This window comes from Cornus florida, unplaced genomic scaffold (assembly GCF_030987335.1).
Source record: "Cornus florida cultivar Cherokee Brave unplaced genomic scaffold, ASM3098733v1 CherokeeBrave_3.0.0_Hap2_Chr01, whole genome shotgun sequence".
NCBI lineage: Eukaryota > Viridiplantae > Streptophyta > Magnoliopsida > Cornales > Cornaceae > Cornus > Cornus florida.
The window spans coordinates 26,337,673-26,354,990 of NW_026775571.1; the positions used below are offsets into that span (position 1 = coordinate 26,337,673).

Here is a 17,318-nt window from a genome sequence, read left to right on the forward strand (position 1 = left end):
TGATTCCTAAGGAATTAATCGCACTCAAAATGATTCGAACCTAAGACTTAATGTTTCATGAGGCACTAAGTCTCGGAACTTCATCACCGTAACCAACCCCTTGGAATTTGTGGAGAATGGTTTTATCAAGTCCTACGTCATCTGAAAAAGTTGAAACTATTACAGATATATAGGTAGATTTCATCACTTGAAGCAAAACAGTCCAAATGCTTTGGCAGGAGCTTAATTTTCTAAACCTGGTGTCCATCCAAAAAGTTTTGTGCAGCATTACTCTTTTAAATGAGACAATCAGGGGGGGGGGGGGAATCTTAATACTGATCTATGTAGGGAACGTACTTAATTGTAAAAGCAAAGATAAACAATTTACCACAATCTGGAGAGTATCTAGCTAATTATGACAGTCATTTCTCGTTCTCACTTAAAATGATTTGAGTCTGTAAGTAACATTTGTCATCATCCACACCACAACAACTGCAAACAAATTAACAACGATTAAGAGTAAATTTAGGATTCCAAATTGCCTAAATAAAAACAACTGTAATCTACCAACTGTATTGGGACCTATCAGCCTCACATTTTGCTACGGGTGTCCCCCTATTCTCTCTCTCCCCCTCCCTCTCTCTCTCTCATCCATCCAATAAGTATACATACATGTTTGCAAAAATTTCACAAGTTTCCTGACCAGACCAGACCAGACCAGACCACCAGGGGACAAAGGTGGTTGATGTCACAAGGCGCCCCCAGCAGCTCTGTTGGGGTCTCCCCATTCTCTGATCGATTATCAAAGGAAAACAAAGAAATACAAGAAGAGTGAATAGAACTCAGATTGTATTTCAAGTTTTTCCTTTGTTGTATAGATCATAAACTTGGTTCTTTTTCTTGGAAGTGATCGCATATAAACTTGTTCCTGGTTTAAAATGTTGAAAAATATGGACAAGAAGAAGAAGAAGATCGCCATCATTGTGGGTGTGGTAATCCTAGTGATAATTCTTATAATTGTGATAGCCGCGGCCGCACGAAAGCCCAAGAAAGCAGCTGGTAAACCCAAGAAATCGAAGAAGGCGATGGATACCATCTGCGAAGTCACAGATTACAAGGAGACATGCAAGAGCAGACTGACTGCTGGTGGGGGCGAAGAGCTCCTGGATCCCAAAGATTTCATCAAGCTAGGGTTTCAGGTGGCTCAGAAGGAAGTTGCAGCTGTAATGGCTCAAATCAACGATTATGCAAACGAGTTCAAGGACCCTAAAGTTTTCAACATGTGTAAAGAGCTCTTGAATGGCTCAATTAGTGATCTCCAGGACTCTTTTAACAAGCTTAATAGCACCTCTATTGACAAGAGCAATGTAGATGGTTTGCTCTCAGACATCAAGACATGGCTCAGTGGTGCCATCACCTACCAACAGACTTGCTTGGACGCCTTCACTGGTAAGGCATCAGAAAAGATGAAGGAGCGCATGATGATATCCGGCGAGCTGTCAAGCAATAGCCTTGCAATGGTCACCGAGCTCTCCTCGGTTTTTGAGGCTGCCGGGAAGGGGCCCCAAATCCCCGAACTATCCAAATTGTTAGGAGGCAGGAGACTCCTAGAACATGAGAGTTCCCACGAGTTCCCTTCATGGGTCGACTCAACGGCACGGAGGCTCCTCGCGGCTACTCCGGCGACCATCAAACCCAACGTTGTGGTGGCGCAGGACGGATCAGGGAAGTATAAGACCATTAGTGAAGCCGTAAAGGAAGTCCCTTTGCATAACCGTGGCACCTTTGTCATCCATGTCAAGGCTGGTATTTATAAGGAGAATGTGCAAATCACAAAAGCAATGCATGGTGTTATGATCATTGGGGACGGCCCCACGAAAACCAAGATCACCGGAAGCAACAGCAATGGTGGTGATGGTCTAAAGACATATGAAACTGCGACGCTTGGTAACTCACTACTAAATAGCTTATAATAATAGTTTTAAACTTTTAAATGATATGAAAGGAGGAGTTGATCTTTGTAAGACAACACATATGTTGTACTGCAATAGACTGCTGCGATTAAATCACACATTATGACATTACTAAGTTGTGTGAATTGATCTACATTGATCTTAGCAATCCACTACTCTACAGTGCAAATGACCCGAACTCTACAAGATGATAGATATTCAATCATTCCCACCTTATTGATATTGTTATTTGGATAATGTTGGTAACTTAATTGTAGCGGAACACTAATTATAAGGGATTCTATAGACTGATTTTTACGAAAAATATATATATATGACATGTAAATACCACAAAGATATAGAGAATAATAACAATGTGACAATAATTAATCATGCTTTCTTTACAGTATTATCTATACTATATATGATTGTTGTGGTCCTAATTAATTTACATTGTTGGATTTATAATATATATTTATGGTTATGTAGGATCAAATGGAGACAGATTCATTGTCAAGGACATTGCAATTGAGAACACTGCCGGACTTGACGCAAATCAGGCCGTGGCACTTCGTGTGACGGCCGACAGGGCAATCATCTACAACTGCCAAATCGACAGTCACCAGGACACCCTCTACGCTCATAACCACCGCCAGTTCTACCGCGACTGCACCATCAGTGGTACCGTGGACTTCGTATTCGGCAACGCGGCTGCTGTCTTCCAAAACTGCAGGATGTTGGTCAGGAGGCCAAAGGACAACCAAGGGTGCATGGTCACAGCCCAGTCAAGAACTGACGAACGCATGACCACAGGCTTCGTCCTTCAGAACTGCACCATCACCGCCGACCCGGAATTAGCTAAGGGTGGACCTCCGGTGAGCGCGTTCCTTGGACGGCCGTGGAGGAATTTCTCGAGGGTGGTTATCATGAATTCTCAAATTGACAATGTGATAGCCCCAGAAGGGTGGAGTCCATGGAATACTACTAACGTCTATCTCGACACACTTTGGTACGCCGAGCTGAATAATAGAGGTCCTGGTGCTGACACGAGTAAGAGAGTGACATGGAAAGGAATCAAGAAGATTACTCCAGCACAAGCCGAAGAATTTATTCCAAAGAAATTCATCTTTGGTGACGGCTGGATCCCTACAACCGGAGTGCCCTACGAGCCCGGCATGATGAAGACTTAGCTGCTTGTAGTACTGCACGCATTTTACTTTGTATCCGTGCTGCTGACGGTTTAAAAATGATCTCACTTCAAATACACCTATATTACATCTTATTCATTTTGGCCTATATATGCAGTTATGACATTTCATCATTTGTATTTGGTGGTATAATTTAAATCTTATACCATCTACTTTTACATTTTGAGATAGGATGGAGAGACAATACGATTTTACCGAATAAAAATTGTATTGAGACCCTAAGATTTTGAAGACACACTTGTCAGCTTGCCAAATTCAAACAGCATTGAAATGTCAAAATTACCCCTCATTATATAATTCAGTTATATTATAAAAATATCAAAAATGCTAAATGGCCAAAAAAAAAAAAAAAATACCCCCGTCATATATTAGGAAATTACATCACATCAACTCAAATTTTTATTATTAGCTTTTGTTTACATCTACATAAAGAGAAGTTTTGGGCTATAAGTAATTCTAATCATTGACCAACGAGGAATTTGGTTTAGGACTTTATAAATAGATATCTAGGGCTTTTGTAATGTTTTATAGTTTCATATATATATATATGTAATAAGAATTTTTTTTTTTAAAGTAAGTGGGCCCACCAACCAATTAAAAACATAACATAAGGCCATTACGCAGAACCATCATCTCTCTCTGCTGCATCACTTCTTCTCGACAGTTCTATTTTTTTTTTTCTTTTTTGCAACTTCAAATCTTGATCTAACTTTTTCCTTTCGGAATTTAGTAGAACATTGTGAAGCAAAGTTGTTGAGCTCATCGAGGCTGTCAATTTGATAGGAACCAATCATCATTTGGTGCACTCTAGGGAGTTTGAAATTCTAGGGTTCGTGGGTTCAAATTGGGGGTTTTCATCAATTTGAGGTAGGGGTGTTCTAATCTACAATTTCTTAACCTTTTGTGAATTTTTCCCCTTAAATTTGATCCTAAGCATGCTAAATTTTCATTACCTAGCTTGTTGTTGTTGTAATTATGTGTAATTAAAATGATAATTGTGTTCCATGAGTTATTTGAGTTCGTATACATATCTATTTTCATTGCGATAAATGAGCATGCTTAATGTTTGATATGTTTTATGTTCTATGATTATTTATTTATTTATTTATTGTCTTGAAAAGAAATGGATGCTATGGTTATAAATAAATAAAATAAATGAATGTTTAGAAATTCTTATTGAATTGTGATGATGATGTAAATGGAATGTGTGAAACCTATAGTTGAATTGATAAATTGAAATACACACATTCATGCATTCATTAAGAAAGAGAAAGGGGAAAAAAATACTTTTTTTAGAACAAACGAAATTATTTTGGGGAAAATATTTTCTAAAAGTGTTGCGAAAACCAGACGCCTAAGAGGCGCCTAGTGGTCTGTGATGTTGGTGTAGTCTAAAAGGGAATGTAGTTGAGTTAACTAGGCAGGATCGACGCCTTGGAGGTGCCTTGTGGTCGTAGATAGTTAACCAACCTTCCTTTCGTGACGCCTTGGAGGTGCCTTAGGTCAGATTACACTAACGGTTTGGTTGTTGAAACAGAATTGTTTCAGAAATGGGGAGTGATATTTGCATAACATTACGCTTCATGACATTGTGGTAAGATTGTGATTGGTTGATATTTGTTACATATTTGTTATTGTGGTTAAGAATGTGTGTTTCCCTATGGCATGATCCCATTCACTTTTATCTATTCATTGTATGGATTCACGGGGACATAAGAAGTGTGTCTTAGACACTTCCTACTAAGCTTATACTCACCCCATTATTTTTAACATTTTTCAGGACATGGAAAAGAGGTGGCGGACGACAATCTACCACAATTTTAGACGAGCTTGAGGATCTATTTTATTTTTACTATCTTTTGTATTAGAACTCTAATATTTTGTAAATGTAATCTTAACTATCTTGTGAAACTTTAGTTTAAGTAGTATAATGTTTTAAGTTATGGACTTTTAAATTCTAACTACACTTTTGGACTGTAAATTGATGTAACTAAAGTGTGTCCCTTGTTTAGATGAGATGGAGGAACGGGACTTTTGTACGTATGTAACCATTTTGGGAATGTAATATAATATCTGTTGTAATGACCCGGCCATTTTTCTTCCTTTCCTTTTCTCAGATTTTCACGGATATTTTTTTTCCGTTGATCTTTTCCTTTCTGAGTTCAGTTTCTCGTCACTTAGTGTCATCTTGAGTGCTCGGGGATGGTTTCCGAGACTCTTTTCCTTAGATTGACGACTTCCTTTGAAGACCGAGTCATTTTCATATTTTCACTTTTGCGACACTATTCACTTTCGTCTTTTTCTCGGTTGTCACTTTGTTGGCATAACCTCACTTTTTGTGTTCGGATTCGATTCCGATTTTGCATGCATTCACGATATTTAAATTCCATACTATGTATATTTTCACTTTTGTAGAAAAGCATGCTAAGTGCTTACTTTCCTTGTAAAGGGTATAGATGCATGACTTTTTTGTAATTTTCTAAACTTTAGGGGTTTTTGTGTAATTACTGTAAAGTAATTATTTTTTGTCTTAGGGACCATTTTACAATTTAATTTGGAAGATATTTTCAAAAATGACCTTTTTGCAATTTTCGGAAAGTGTGACAAGTGTCATACTCTCATTGGTCCACTTGTTGACATGTGTGTGGAAACACTTTGAGGCCTTGGATGAGGACATGTGGAGGGTGGAGATTTAACCACTTGTTGGCCTAGGATTGGTGCACTTGTTGGCTTGGATGGTTGATAAGTGTAGGCTTGAGATTTAGCCTAGGATGGAGCCTTGGATTTGTGACAAGTGTAGGCTCACAATTTGATCTTGCATCAGTGTGTGTGTGAGAGGTAGTGTAAGAGCACATAGTGAGTGGAGGATCTCTATCCCCTCCACTCATATTTCATCCTCATCATTTTTCATTTCCTCCCTCTCTTGTAAAGAAAACCTAGCCTCCATGGATGGAGCCTAAAGCCTTAAGCTTTGACCATGATTTTGAGAGCCTTCCATTGATTTCTAAGCTTGAACTTGGGAATATATTTTGTTCCCCTCATCTTCCTCTTCATAACCCTAGAAGGGTTTGCCATTTTGTGTTGATTTTGCCTTGGATTTTAGAGAGACACTTCTCTAGTGAGGTAAGGAATGTTATAGGGTTATATGTTTGTTGTCTTGTATGTTTTTGATGCTTATACAACTTGTATGCATGTAGTGTATTAATTTGAGAAATTATGATTAATGGTAGTTTGCTAATAACTCATTTTAGACTTGGTAAATGGCCTGGCCATGAGTTGATCTTTGATATATATTAATTTGGGTTGATTTAGATGAGTTTTCAAATCTAGAGATTAAATGGATTTAATTTGGTTTAAATTCTAGTAAATTTTGTTTTGCTTGTAATCCATCTTAGACTTGATATATGGTATGACCATGACTTAGTGCTTGATATAAATTAATTTAAGATCATTTGGACAACTTTTGAAATCTAGAGATTTAATTGATTTAAATTAATTAAATTCTATTTGATGATATCTTGCTTATTTTGCACTTTTGATTTGATATATGTAAAGACCATGATATATTGCTTAACATATATTAATTTGAAGTTATTTGAAATCTAGAGAATTTAATCACCTTGTTTAATTAAATTCTATCTAATGGCTACATGGATCTATTGGTATTTTAGAAGTTGTTTCTATATTCAAATCATGGACTTGAACTTGTTATGTATTCACTTGATTGTGTTTTGAGTATTGGACAACTTTGTTATTATATTTATATTCATGAGAACATGTTTTATTTATAGAATATATTGATGCCATATGTAGTGAATTGCACACCTTGTAATTGACATTATGTATGTCATTTTAGAATTGAAACTCTAAGGCATGGATTGTGTGGTTTCAACCTACTTGTGCATGGAAGGTGTTTTCATGCATTATATAAGTTATGTATAAGTTGTGAACTTATTTGGTTTAATTTTGGAATCTTGGAATATTGTTGAGTTGAGATGGCTAGGGTTTGGCTCTAGTACGGGGACGTGAGTCCTCTAAGTCATTGAGATAGTGCGCACTTAGGGTAGTCTTCCCTACGGGTTAGTGCCCGGAATAACCATTGAGGTCTCGGCAGAATTCCGAGCTTAGATGTCCAAGTCTTCCATTATTTGTTTTCGCATTCAATTCCAAGTTAACAATCATGTTTATATTGTAACTTGTGGTTTTAGTTATTGGCGATTTTGATGTTGTTAAGTACATCCATGTTTATGATTTTAATGAAACATTTTGATGTTGTTAAGTACATCCATACTAAATTGATATATTTAGTTGATTTCACACTTTTAGATTTCTAGTTGATAACCTAGAGAACCTATGTCTTAATGTGTGGTATTAGATATTCTAATTATGCTAAATTGTTATATTTAGTTGATGTTGCATTTTAGACTTTAAGTTAATTACCTTGAGAATCTATATGTTGTTGCTTTGTATAAGCATGCTCCTATGTTGTTACTTTGTGTAAGCATGACCCTATGTTGCTAAAATTGCATGAATGAGGTGATTGATGTTAGAAATGATCCTAGATAGCTAGGATGCTCCTTGAGTCTTACCTTTGACATAAACGTTAGGTGGAATGAACCACAATAATTAAATCATGCAAACTCGTAAAACGTAGGTCGATGCATGCTCATTTCCTACGAGTAGCTTTATATTACTCACCCCTACGATACTGAAGCATATTTCAGGTACAAGAACCAAGGTTGCGATTCTCGTCATGCTTGGATGATTGGTGGACTTGAAGATTGTAATACCCCTAATTTTAAAAAGGATAGTCCTGGCATTTATTTTAATTATGTATGTGTGTTTTTACTAAATTTATTGTTTAAATTGTATTTTGTTTGTTTAAATAAATTGTTTGCTGGATTAATTGCTTTACTTGAATTAAATTGTTTTAAATATTTGGTTAATAAATTATTTGCTTGATTATTTGCATTTCGTGAATTAATTGTTTTAATAAAACTTTTTTAGGTTAATTGGTTATTTAATTATGTTTCTTAAGTTTTCTTAATTACGTGCTTATGTAAAATTAACTGTTTTATAATTTAGGGTTTAATTATTTAGCTGACACAGGTTTTATTTATGTTCTATGGGCTGGTTAGGATTTAGTTAGGGTTTGAATTAATTTAGGGTTTGGTATAACTCTATAAATATATGGGTATACGTCTGCCTAGGGTTTTTGATAAACCCTACTTACCACATTCAATAACAAAGTCACGTAACAGAGTCATACAGAGAGTTGTGAGGGCAGAGAAACAGAGAGGGAGCTTGTGTGGTTTACCGAGAGAAACTTTAGGAGATTAAGGGAGGGATTCAAGGAGGAGTTCTGGTCCTAACTAGGAGTGGCAGAGGTTGATAACAACAAGTTGACGTTGCTGGAATTTATAGAGACGGTGGATTATAGTTTCAAATCTGAAACTGCAGGCAAGTCTCTGTTCTTCTCTCTCCCGTTAATTCGTGTTCTGTGCATGCCTAGTTAGACTCCAGGAATTAATCAAACATTAAAAGAGATTCAACGAATGTTATAATTCATCTTGTATGCATGTGGAATCAGTATTTTGTTTTTATTGAGTTAATCTGTTTGATGTTGCTTAAAAGTTTTAACAGAAATCTTGTTGCCGATTATTTTAGCACTTGTGTTAAATTCCTGTTGTTATTGGATATCTATGTTTTAGTATTAGTTTGAGATATTTAAATGAACCCTAGAATAAGTTCTTAAAACAGTAATGAAGATCACCAAATAAATCCGTTGTGGGTTGCTTAAAGTTTCAAACTAAGGTTTTGTAATCGTTGCTACTAAACCTATGTTTTATGCATGCTATCATTGAATATCAGTGGTTTAATATGTACCTAGGACTGAGATTGAACCTAGAATGAGAATTAAAACATGTTACAGAGGCTCTGGTAATCACCGGAATTGGAGAAGACGAAGCTGGAACGGACAATGGCGGCTAGGGGAAAAGAGAGCAGGCTCTCAAATACCTTAGAGCAGGCTCCAAACTTATTTGGAGGAGGCTCCAAGTGTCTTTGAGCCGGCTCTAAGTGGTTTAGAGCCGGCTTCAAGAGAAAAATTGAGCAGGCTCCAAATTTTAGAGCCTGCTCCATTTTAAAACGCACAGAATCGAATTTTTAGGGACTTTTTGGCTGAAATTGGATTTTCTAAAATTATTTAAAGGCTACTGGATGTTGTAATTTAATGTTTAAGACTTGTAAAAATGTTGGGAAGCATGATTACAAGTAGGAACTAAGAACGGGATTAATATAAGATTAAACAGTGAACCCGTGGGTGGATGATTTGAAAATTAATTTCTATTGTCTACTATTTTTGGAATTTTATTTCTCTGCATGACTTGGATTTATAAATCATGTTTTGTAGCTGTGTTATGAGCATACTGTTGTATAGTTATATGTATGCTTAGTTGGGATCAACTGGTGTTAAAATCTATTTTACATTGCATCAGTTATGGTACTGTTTGGAGAGGTAGATTGTGTAATTCTACTTAATAAATTTAACGGACTGTAATTGGGATTCTAGATCTTATATTGAATGCATAAGTTGGTTATATGCATGTTAAACTATATTTATGCTAATTCTGGAGTATGGTTGATAAATACTTATTCCTGTTTTTGTCAACTTCGTTAATTGGAGGATTGTATGTACCGGTATGGGACGGTGACATACTAGGTATGGATTAGTTCAAGCACTAAATCCTACCTAATTTGGAATGAGTTGGATTAACCATAAAAAGTTTAAGTCCTACTTATATGGATATATATATGAATCGGTATAGGACGGTGTCATATTAGGGATGGCTTGGTTCAAAACACTAAGACCTACCTATATTGGGAATGGATTAGTTCAAAACACTAAGTCCTACCAAATTTGGATTAAGGTATGGATTAACCATAAGGGTTAAGTCCATCACCTACTTGTGTCATGTCAATCAAATAAATTGAATGACCTATTGTGGTTTCAGGATGGATTTGTTATACATATATCAGACCACTATATAGATGGATGATATTTTGTATTAGGAGTACGGACTTTATATATTTATTTTATGTGCCATGGTATGAGCTTGAGTCTCAGGACCATGGTTAGGGCGTGTATATCGCCTAGGATGGATAACTGGACATAGGTGTTGTTCCCTGGTAGGTCTAGGTACTCATGCCCACCTTCGGGTGCGTATTTGCATGTTGCCTTCTATTCTGGCTGAGACAGACCTACTGGACTAGCGAGCGTCCTATAGTGTGTACTATATACATATATGGACAACTCTAGATATTGTTGAGTCTTCTTAGGATGTATCTGTGTATCGGATTACTATTTGGATTGTAGTAGATCAGGATTTGCATGTGGACCTGACCCACTCCTTTATTTTTCAGGTGTTCGTCAGTTCTAAGGTTAGAGCTCGGACGTGCAGAGCAGATACAGCTATTCATTCCTCCGATTATGTAGGAATCTTCTCTATGTTAGTTTTGGATTTTATTTCTATTACTTCGGTTTTGGTTTGAGAATTTTAATAAGGGGTCCAATGGATGGATTCCCGAGTTGTAAACTTATGGAGTTTTGGATTATCAGTTTTGATTAATTATGATTCAAGGATTTCCTTTTAGTTTCTTTTAGCTCTTATATTTGAATTCTTATTTAATTTGTATTCTGTGTTCATTTTAAAATATTAATTATTTGATATCCCTCGGGTTTGGGCCTGGGCCTGATCAACCCGTTTCTCGTATCTGAGGTGTATTACAGTTGGTATCAGAGCACTCCAGGTTTAAGTTTCTCTAGGATTCTATCATATAAGACTTCCGCTTAGCGTTTTCTCGTGAATAGAGCTTAAGTTTAGGATTCATAGTATTCCTTTACGGTTCGTTTAGAGGTTACTGATGTCAAGTTTATTCTGTAATTGCAGAATATTTGGCACTAGGAAGAGGATAAGGGCCGCAATGAAAGCAAAGACGGGCCCAAGGCCGAGGAAGGTTACTCCGACGATTCCCCTACGAAGGCCGATCAAGAAGGCAGAATTGGAGACTAAGGAATTGATTCCAATAGGAGTTGCTTTGGAGTACAAGTCAAGGAAAGTTTCTTACGTGCGGGATTGGCTACCATACTGTGGACCTAACACAATTTCGGTGGTGCTCGAAGCTGAGCTAAACGGAGAGGAAGACCCTGAAGAAGATTAGGATGGAGGAGATACCGGAGCATCCGAGGTGGAGGGCACCGGAGTTCAAGGATGACTGCTCTTTTAAGAGTACTTTTAATTACTAGTAGTGGAGGATGTATTAGTAAGAAGGTAGTATGGATTTAATCACGTACATTAGGATTATGTTGAAGAACACCTTACGGTTATTTGTTTGACAGTTTTGGTTTGAAAAGTTCTTAATAAAGTAAACTTGTGGTTTTGGTTATCTTAATTTTGTTTATTGGAAGTTGTGTTGTGATGTATACATGAATAGTTTTATTAAACTGTATTGGAATGTGTACGTTGCGATAAGGAAATAAAGTCAGTCGCAGTAGGGTGATTGGTTTTTGGGTAAGCAAACAAAGTTTTGCTTATAGGTTCATTGTCTTGCAATAGGATGATTACCAGGGAGTTATAAAAGAACTTGTGTAAACTCAAGATGGTAGGTTTGGTATAGAAGGAAGATTCTCAAAATAAAACGACATTCTAACTCTGAGCAGATTTCGGAGTATTTTGTTTACTTTACGTGTTTTACATTACAGAGTATTCAGAACAGTTGGGATTTAGGTTGGTGACATATGTATGCAATAGACCTCAGGGTATCTCTACACCTTTTTGGCAATACCGCCATTTTACATAGGAGGATGGGCTTGTGACACTAGATATTGGTAGACTCAGATTTGTAACAAATCTTTTGGTCCTGGATATGCACACGTGACGTGATACTTGGGATGGATTTGTTATCACTGCCATGCTCAAGTTATTTGTTTTGGATGGGTCTATTGTGGTTACCATACCTAGTCAGGATGTTTATGTCGTTTCCATGCCACGTTTTAACGGGGACACTAGCACCTATTTGTTTCGAATGAAGTAGGAAACGGAGGAGGGGATTACTGTATCAGTGGATAGCATACCAGTTGTACAGGACTTCCCGGAAGTATTTCAGGAGATTCTAGGGTTGGCACTTAGTCGCGAGATCGACTTTGTGATAGACTTAGCTCTAGGCACTACGCTTGTCGGTAGGGCACCACATAGGATGACACCAGTGGAGATGTGAGAGCTGAGGGATCAGATTCAGCAGTTACTTAGCCAGGGTTTTATTCATAGGAATACGTCACCCTGGGGAGCACCAGTACTATTTGTGAAGAAGAAGGATGGTTCGCTCCTCCTATGTATAGATTACAGAGAGTTGAATAAGGTTACGATTCGTAACAAGTACCCTTTACCTAGGATTGATGATTTGTTTGATCAGTTAAGGGGAGCCACGTACTTCTCCAAGATTGATCTACGTTCTGGTTATCATTAGCTGAGAGTTAGGGAGCAGGATATTCCTAAGACCGCGTTTCTCACGAGATATGGTTCTTATGAGTTCCGTGTCATGCCGTTTGGGGTAACTAACGCACCAGCAGTGTTCATGGACTTAATGAACAGGGTCTTCGGGGCTTATTTGGATCAGTTTGTCATTATTTTCATTGATGATATCTTGATCTATTCTAGGTCTGAGGACGATCATGCGAGACATCTTCGGATGGTGTTGTAGATGCTTCGTGAGCACCAGTTGTATGCCAAGTTTGAGAAATATGAATTTTGGCAGCGGGAAGTGAAGTTTCTGGGTCACGTAGTGTCAGAAAAGGGAATAGCGGTGGATCCAGCCAAGGTTTCCGCAGTGGTTGAGTGGGGACAGCCTACATCACCTACTGAGATTCGGAGTTTTCTCGGTCTGGCAGGGTATTACAGGAGGTTCATCCATGGGTTCTCAAAGATAGCAAGACCACTCACTCATCTGACTAAGAAGGGTGTACGGTTCGTGTGGGATGAACATTGTCAAAAAGCTTTTGATGAGCTGAAGACTAAGTTGACTTCTGCACCAGTTTTGTTTACCCCACAGAGTGGGATAGAGTATCTGGTCTACACGGATGCTTCATTGCAGGGTCTTGGATGTGTCTTGATGCAGGAAGAGCGACCGATTTCGTATGGATCTCGGAAGCTTAAGCCTCATGAGCTTAATTATCCAACGCATGATTTGGAGTTGGCAGCTGTGGTCTTTGCTTTACGTATATGGAGGCATTATCTGTTGGGTGAGTCCTTCAGATTATTCAGCGATCACAAGAGTCTGCAGTATTTGTTCACTCAGCGGGAGCTGAATATGAGACAGCGCAGGTGGTTGGAATTCTTGAAAGACTATCACTTCTCGATACAGTATCACCCAGGGAAAGCGAAATGTGGTAGCAGATGCACTCAGTCGCCGACCTGTGGGTAGTCTTTCTGCCTTATTCACCACTGAGTGGAATACTTTGAAGAATGTAGATGAGTTGTCAGACGCTTTTATGGCTTGCATAGTGGTTACACCTTCCATTATTCGCAAGGTTTTACAAGCAAAACTCACCGATCAGCAGTGTATCGACAAAGTTGCAGAGATAACTTCCGGAGAGGTTCCATTCTACTATGTTGGGGCTGATGGAGGTTTGCGGTACAAGGGTCAGTTAGTGGTACCTTCTGCTGATGATTTGAGGAAAGATGTGATGACTGAGACTCACCACTCCGAGTTTTCTGTTCATCCAGGAGGCGACAAGATGTATCAAGATATGAAGTGGCAGTTTTGGTAGGCAGGTATGAAAAGGGACATTGCTCTTTTTGTCTCACGATGTGGTACTTGTCAGATGGTCAAGATTGATCATCAAAGGCCGCCAGGAGCTCTACAGCCACTACCGATACTGGAGTGGAAATGGGAGAGCATTTCTATGGATTTTGTGAAAGGGTTGCCAAATTCTTTCAAGGGACATAATTCCATATGGGTTATTGTGGATAGGTTGACCAAGTCAGCTCATTTCTTGCCTATTTGCACTGATTACACTTCGAGCAGTTGGCAAGGCTTTACATTTCAGAGATTGTGAAGCTACATGGCATTCCATTGTCTATTATATCAGACAGGGATTCAAGCGTTGTATTTGGATTTTGGAAGAGCTTTTAGCAGGCTTTGGGTACGGAGTTACATCTTAGTACTGCTTATCATCCTCAGACTGACGGACAGACTGAGAGGGTAAATCAGATTATGGAAGATATGCTTCGGTCATGTGTTCTTAATTTCAAGGGCCATTGGGAGGATTACTTGCCACTTGTGGAGTTTGCGTATAACAATAGTTTTCAGAAGACTACTGGTATGGCACCATTTGAGGCATTGTACGGTCAACTGTGTCGATCACCTGTTTGTTGGATGGAGGTTGGAGAGAATCGATTCTTGGGTCCTGAGTTCATCAAGGATACCTTTGAAAAGATCGCTCTTATTAGGGATCGCATGCGTACTGTTCAGAGTAGGCAGAAGAGTTATGCTGATCGGTGTACTCGTGCTTTGGAGTTTAGAGTTGGAGATCAGGTTCTCCTCAAAGTGTCACTTATGAAAGGTGTTATGCGTTTTGGGAAGAAAGGGAAGTTGGCACAGCGGTTTGTCGGTCCATTCATGATTACGGATCGTGTTGGAGTTGTTGCTTATCGGTTGGCTTGGCATTTTTGGATACTTTGGATCGCGTCCACAACGTGTTTCATGTTTCCATGTTGCGGAAATTTCTGCGCGATGAGGATCGGTATCAGCATATCGATGTTGGGGAGATTGAGTTGCAGCCGGATGCAACTTATTTGGAGCCGCCGTGTCGTATTGTAGACCGACGGGATTAGATTCTTCGTACCAAGGTTATTCCTTTGGTACGTGTTCAGTGGAGTCATCACAATGAGGCTGAGTCCACTTGGGAACGAGAGGATGTCATTCGCTCGCAGTTTCCTGAATTATGGGAAGAAGGTAAGAGCGAATTTCGAGGACGGAATTCCTTTTGTTAGGAGAGAAGAATGCAATACCCCTAATTTTAAAAAAGATAGTCCTGGCATTTATTTTAATTATGTATGTGTGTTTTTACTAAATTTATTGTTTAAATTGTATTTTGGTTGTTTAAATAAATTGTTTGCTAGATTAATTGCATTACTTGAATTAAATTGTTTTAAATATTTGGTTAATAAATTATTTGCATTTCGTGAATTAATTGTTTAAATAAATTTTTTTTAGGTTAATTGGTTATTTAATTGTGTTTCTTAAGTTTTCTTAATTACGTGCTTATGTAAAATTAATTGTTTTATAATTTAGGGTTTAGTTATTTAGCCGACACAGGTTTTATTTATGTTCTATGGGCCGGTTAGGATTTAGTTAGGGCTTGAATTAATTTAGGGTTTGGTATAACTCTATAAATATATGGGTATACATCTGCCTAGGGTTTTTGATAAACCCTACTCACCACCTTCAATAACAGAGTCACGTAACAGAGTCATACAGAGAGTTGTGAGGGCAGAGAAACAGAGAGGGAGCTTGTGTGGTTTACCGAGAGAAACTTTAGGAGATTAAGGGAGGGATTCAAGGAGGAGTTCTGGTCCTAACTAGGAGTGGCAGAGGTTGATAACAACAAGTTGACGTTGCTGGAATTTATAGAGACGGTGGATTATAGTTTCAAATCTGAAACTGCAGGCAAGTCTCTGTTCTTCTCTCTCCCATTAATTCGTGTTCTGTGCATGCCTAGTTAGACTCCAGGAATTAATCAAACATTAAAACAGATTCAACGAATGTTATAATTCATCTTGTATGCATGTGGAATCGGTATTTTGTTTCTATTGAGTTAATCAGTTTGATGTTGCTTAAAAGTTTTAACAGAAATCTTGTTGCCGATTATTTTAGCACTTGTGTTAAATTCCTGTTGTTATTGGATATCTATGTTTTAGTATTAGTTTGAGATATTTAAATGAACCCTAGAATAAGTTCTTAAAATAGTAATGAAGATCACCAAATAAATCCGTTGTGGGTTGCTTAAAGTTTCAGACTAAGGTTTTGTAATCGTTGCTTCTAAACCTATGTTTTATGCATGCTATCATTGAATATCAGTGGTTTAATATGTACCTAGGACTGAGATTGAACCTAGAATGAGAATTAAAACATGTTACAGAGGCTCTGGTAATCACCGAAATTGGAGAAGACGAAGCTGGAACGGACAATGGAGGCTAGGGGAAAAGAGAGCAGGCTCTCAAATACCTTAGAGCCGGCTCCAAGAGAAAAATTGAGCAGGCTTCAAATTTTAGAGCCTGCTCCATTTTAAAACGCACAGAATCAAATTTTTAGGGACTTTTTGGCTGAAATTGGATTTTCTAAAATTATTTAAAGGCTACTGGATGTTGTAATTTAATGTTTAAGACTTGTAAAAATGTTGGGAAGCATGATTACAAGTAGGAACTAAGAATGGGATTAATCTAAGATTAAACAGTGAACCTGTGGGTGGATGATTTGAAAATTAATTTCTATTGTTTACTATTTTTGGAATTTTATTTCTCTGCATGACTTGGATTTATAAATCATGTTTTGCAGCTGTGTTATGAGCATACTGTTGTATAGTTATATGTATGCTTAGTTGGGATCAACTGGTGTTAAAATCTATTTTACATTGCATCAGTTATGGTACTGTTTGGAGAGGTAGATTGTGTAATTCTACTTAATAAATTTAATGGACTGTAATTGGGATTCTAGATCTTATATTGAATGCATAAGTTGGTTATATACATGTTAAACTATATTTATGCTAATTCTGGAGTATGGTTGATAAATACTTATTCCTGTTTTTGTCAACTTCGTTAATTGGAGGATTGTATGTACCGGTATGGGACGGTGACATACTAGGTATGGATTAGTTCAAGCACTAAATCCTACCTAATTTGGAATGAGTTGGATTAACCATAAAAAGGTTAAGTCCTACTTATATGGATATATATATGAACCGGTATGGGACGGTGTCATATTAGGGATGGCTTGGTTCAAAACACTAAGACCTACCTATATTGGGAATGGATTAGTTCAAAACACTAAGTCCTACCAAATTTGGATTAAGGTATGGATTAACCATAAGGGTTAAGTCCATCACCTACTTGTGTCATGT

At 37.7% G+C, this 17,318-nt stretch overlaps 1 protein-coding gene across 1 annotated transcript; it reads left to right on the forward strand.

The window, feature by feature from the left end:
- The first annotated feature begins 796 nt into the window (after positions 1 to 796).
- LOC132277243 (pectinesterase-like) lies at positions 797 to 3,996 on the forward strand. Its single transcript, XM_059779338.1, has 2 exons — positions 797 to 1,926; positions 2,421 to 3,996. The coding sequence occupies exons 1-2, from the start codon at positions 918 to 920 to the stop codon at positions 3,119 to 3,121; spliced, it is 1,710 nt and encodes a 569-aa protein (XP_059635321.1). The 5' UTR covers positions 797 to 917; the 3' UTR covers positions 3,122 to 3,996.
- Positions 3,997 to 17,318: the final 13,322 nt, after the last annotated feature.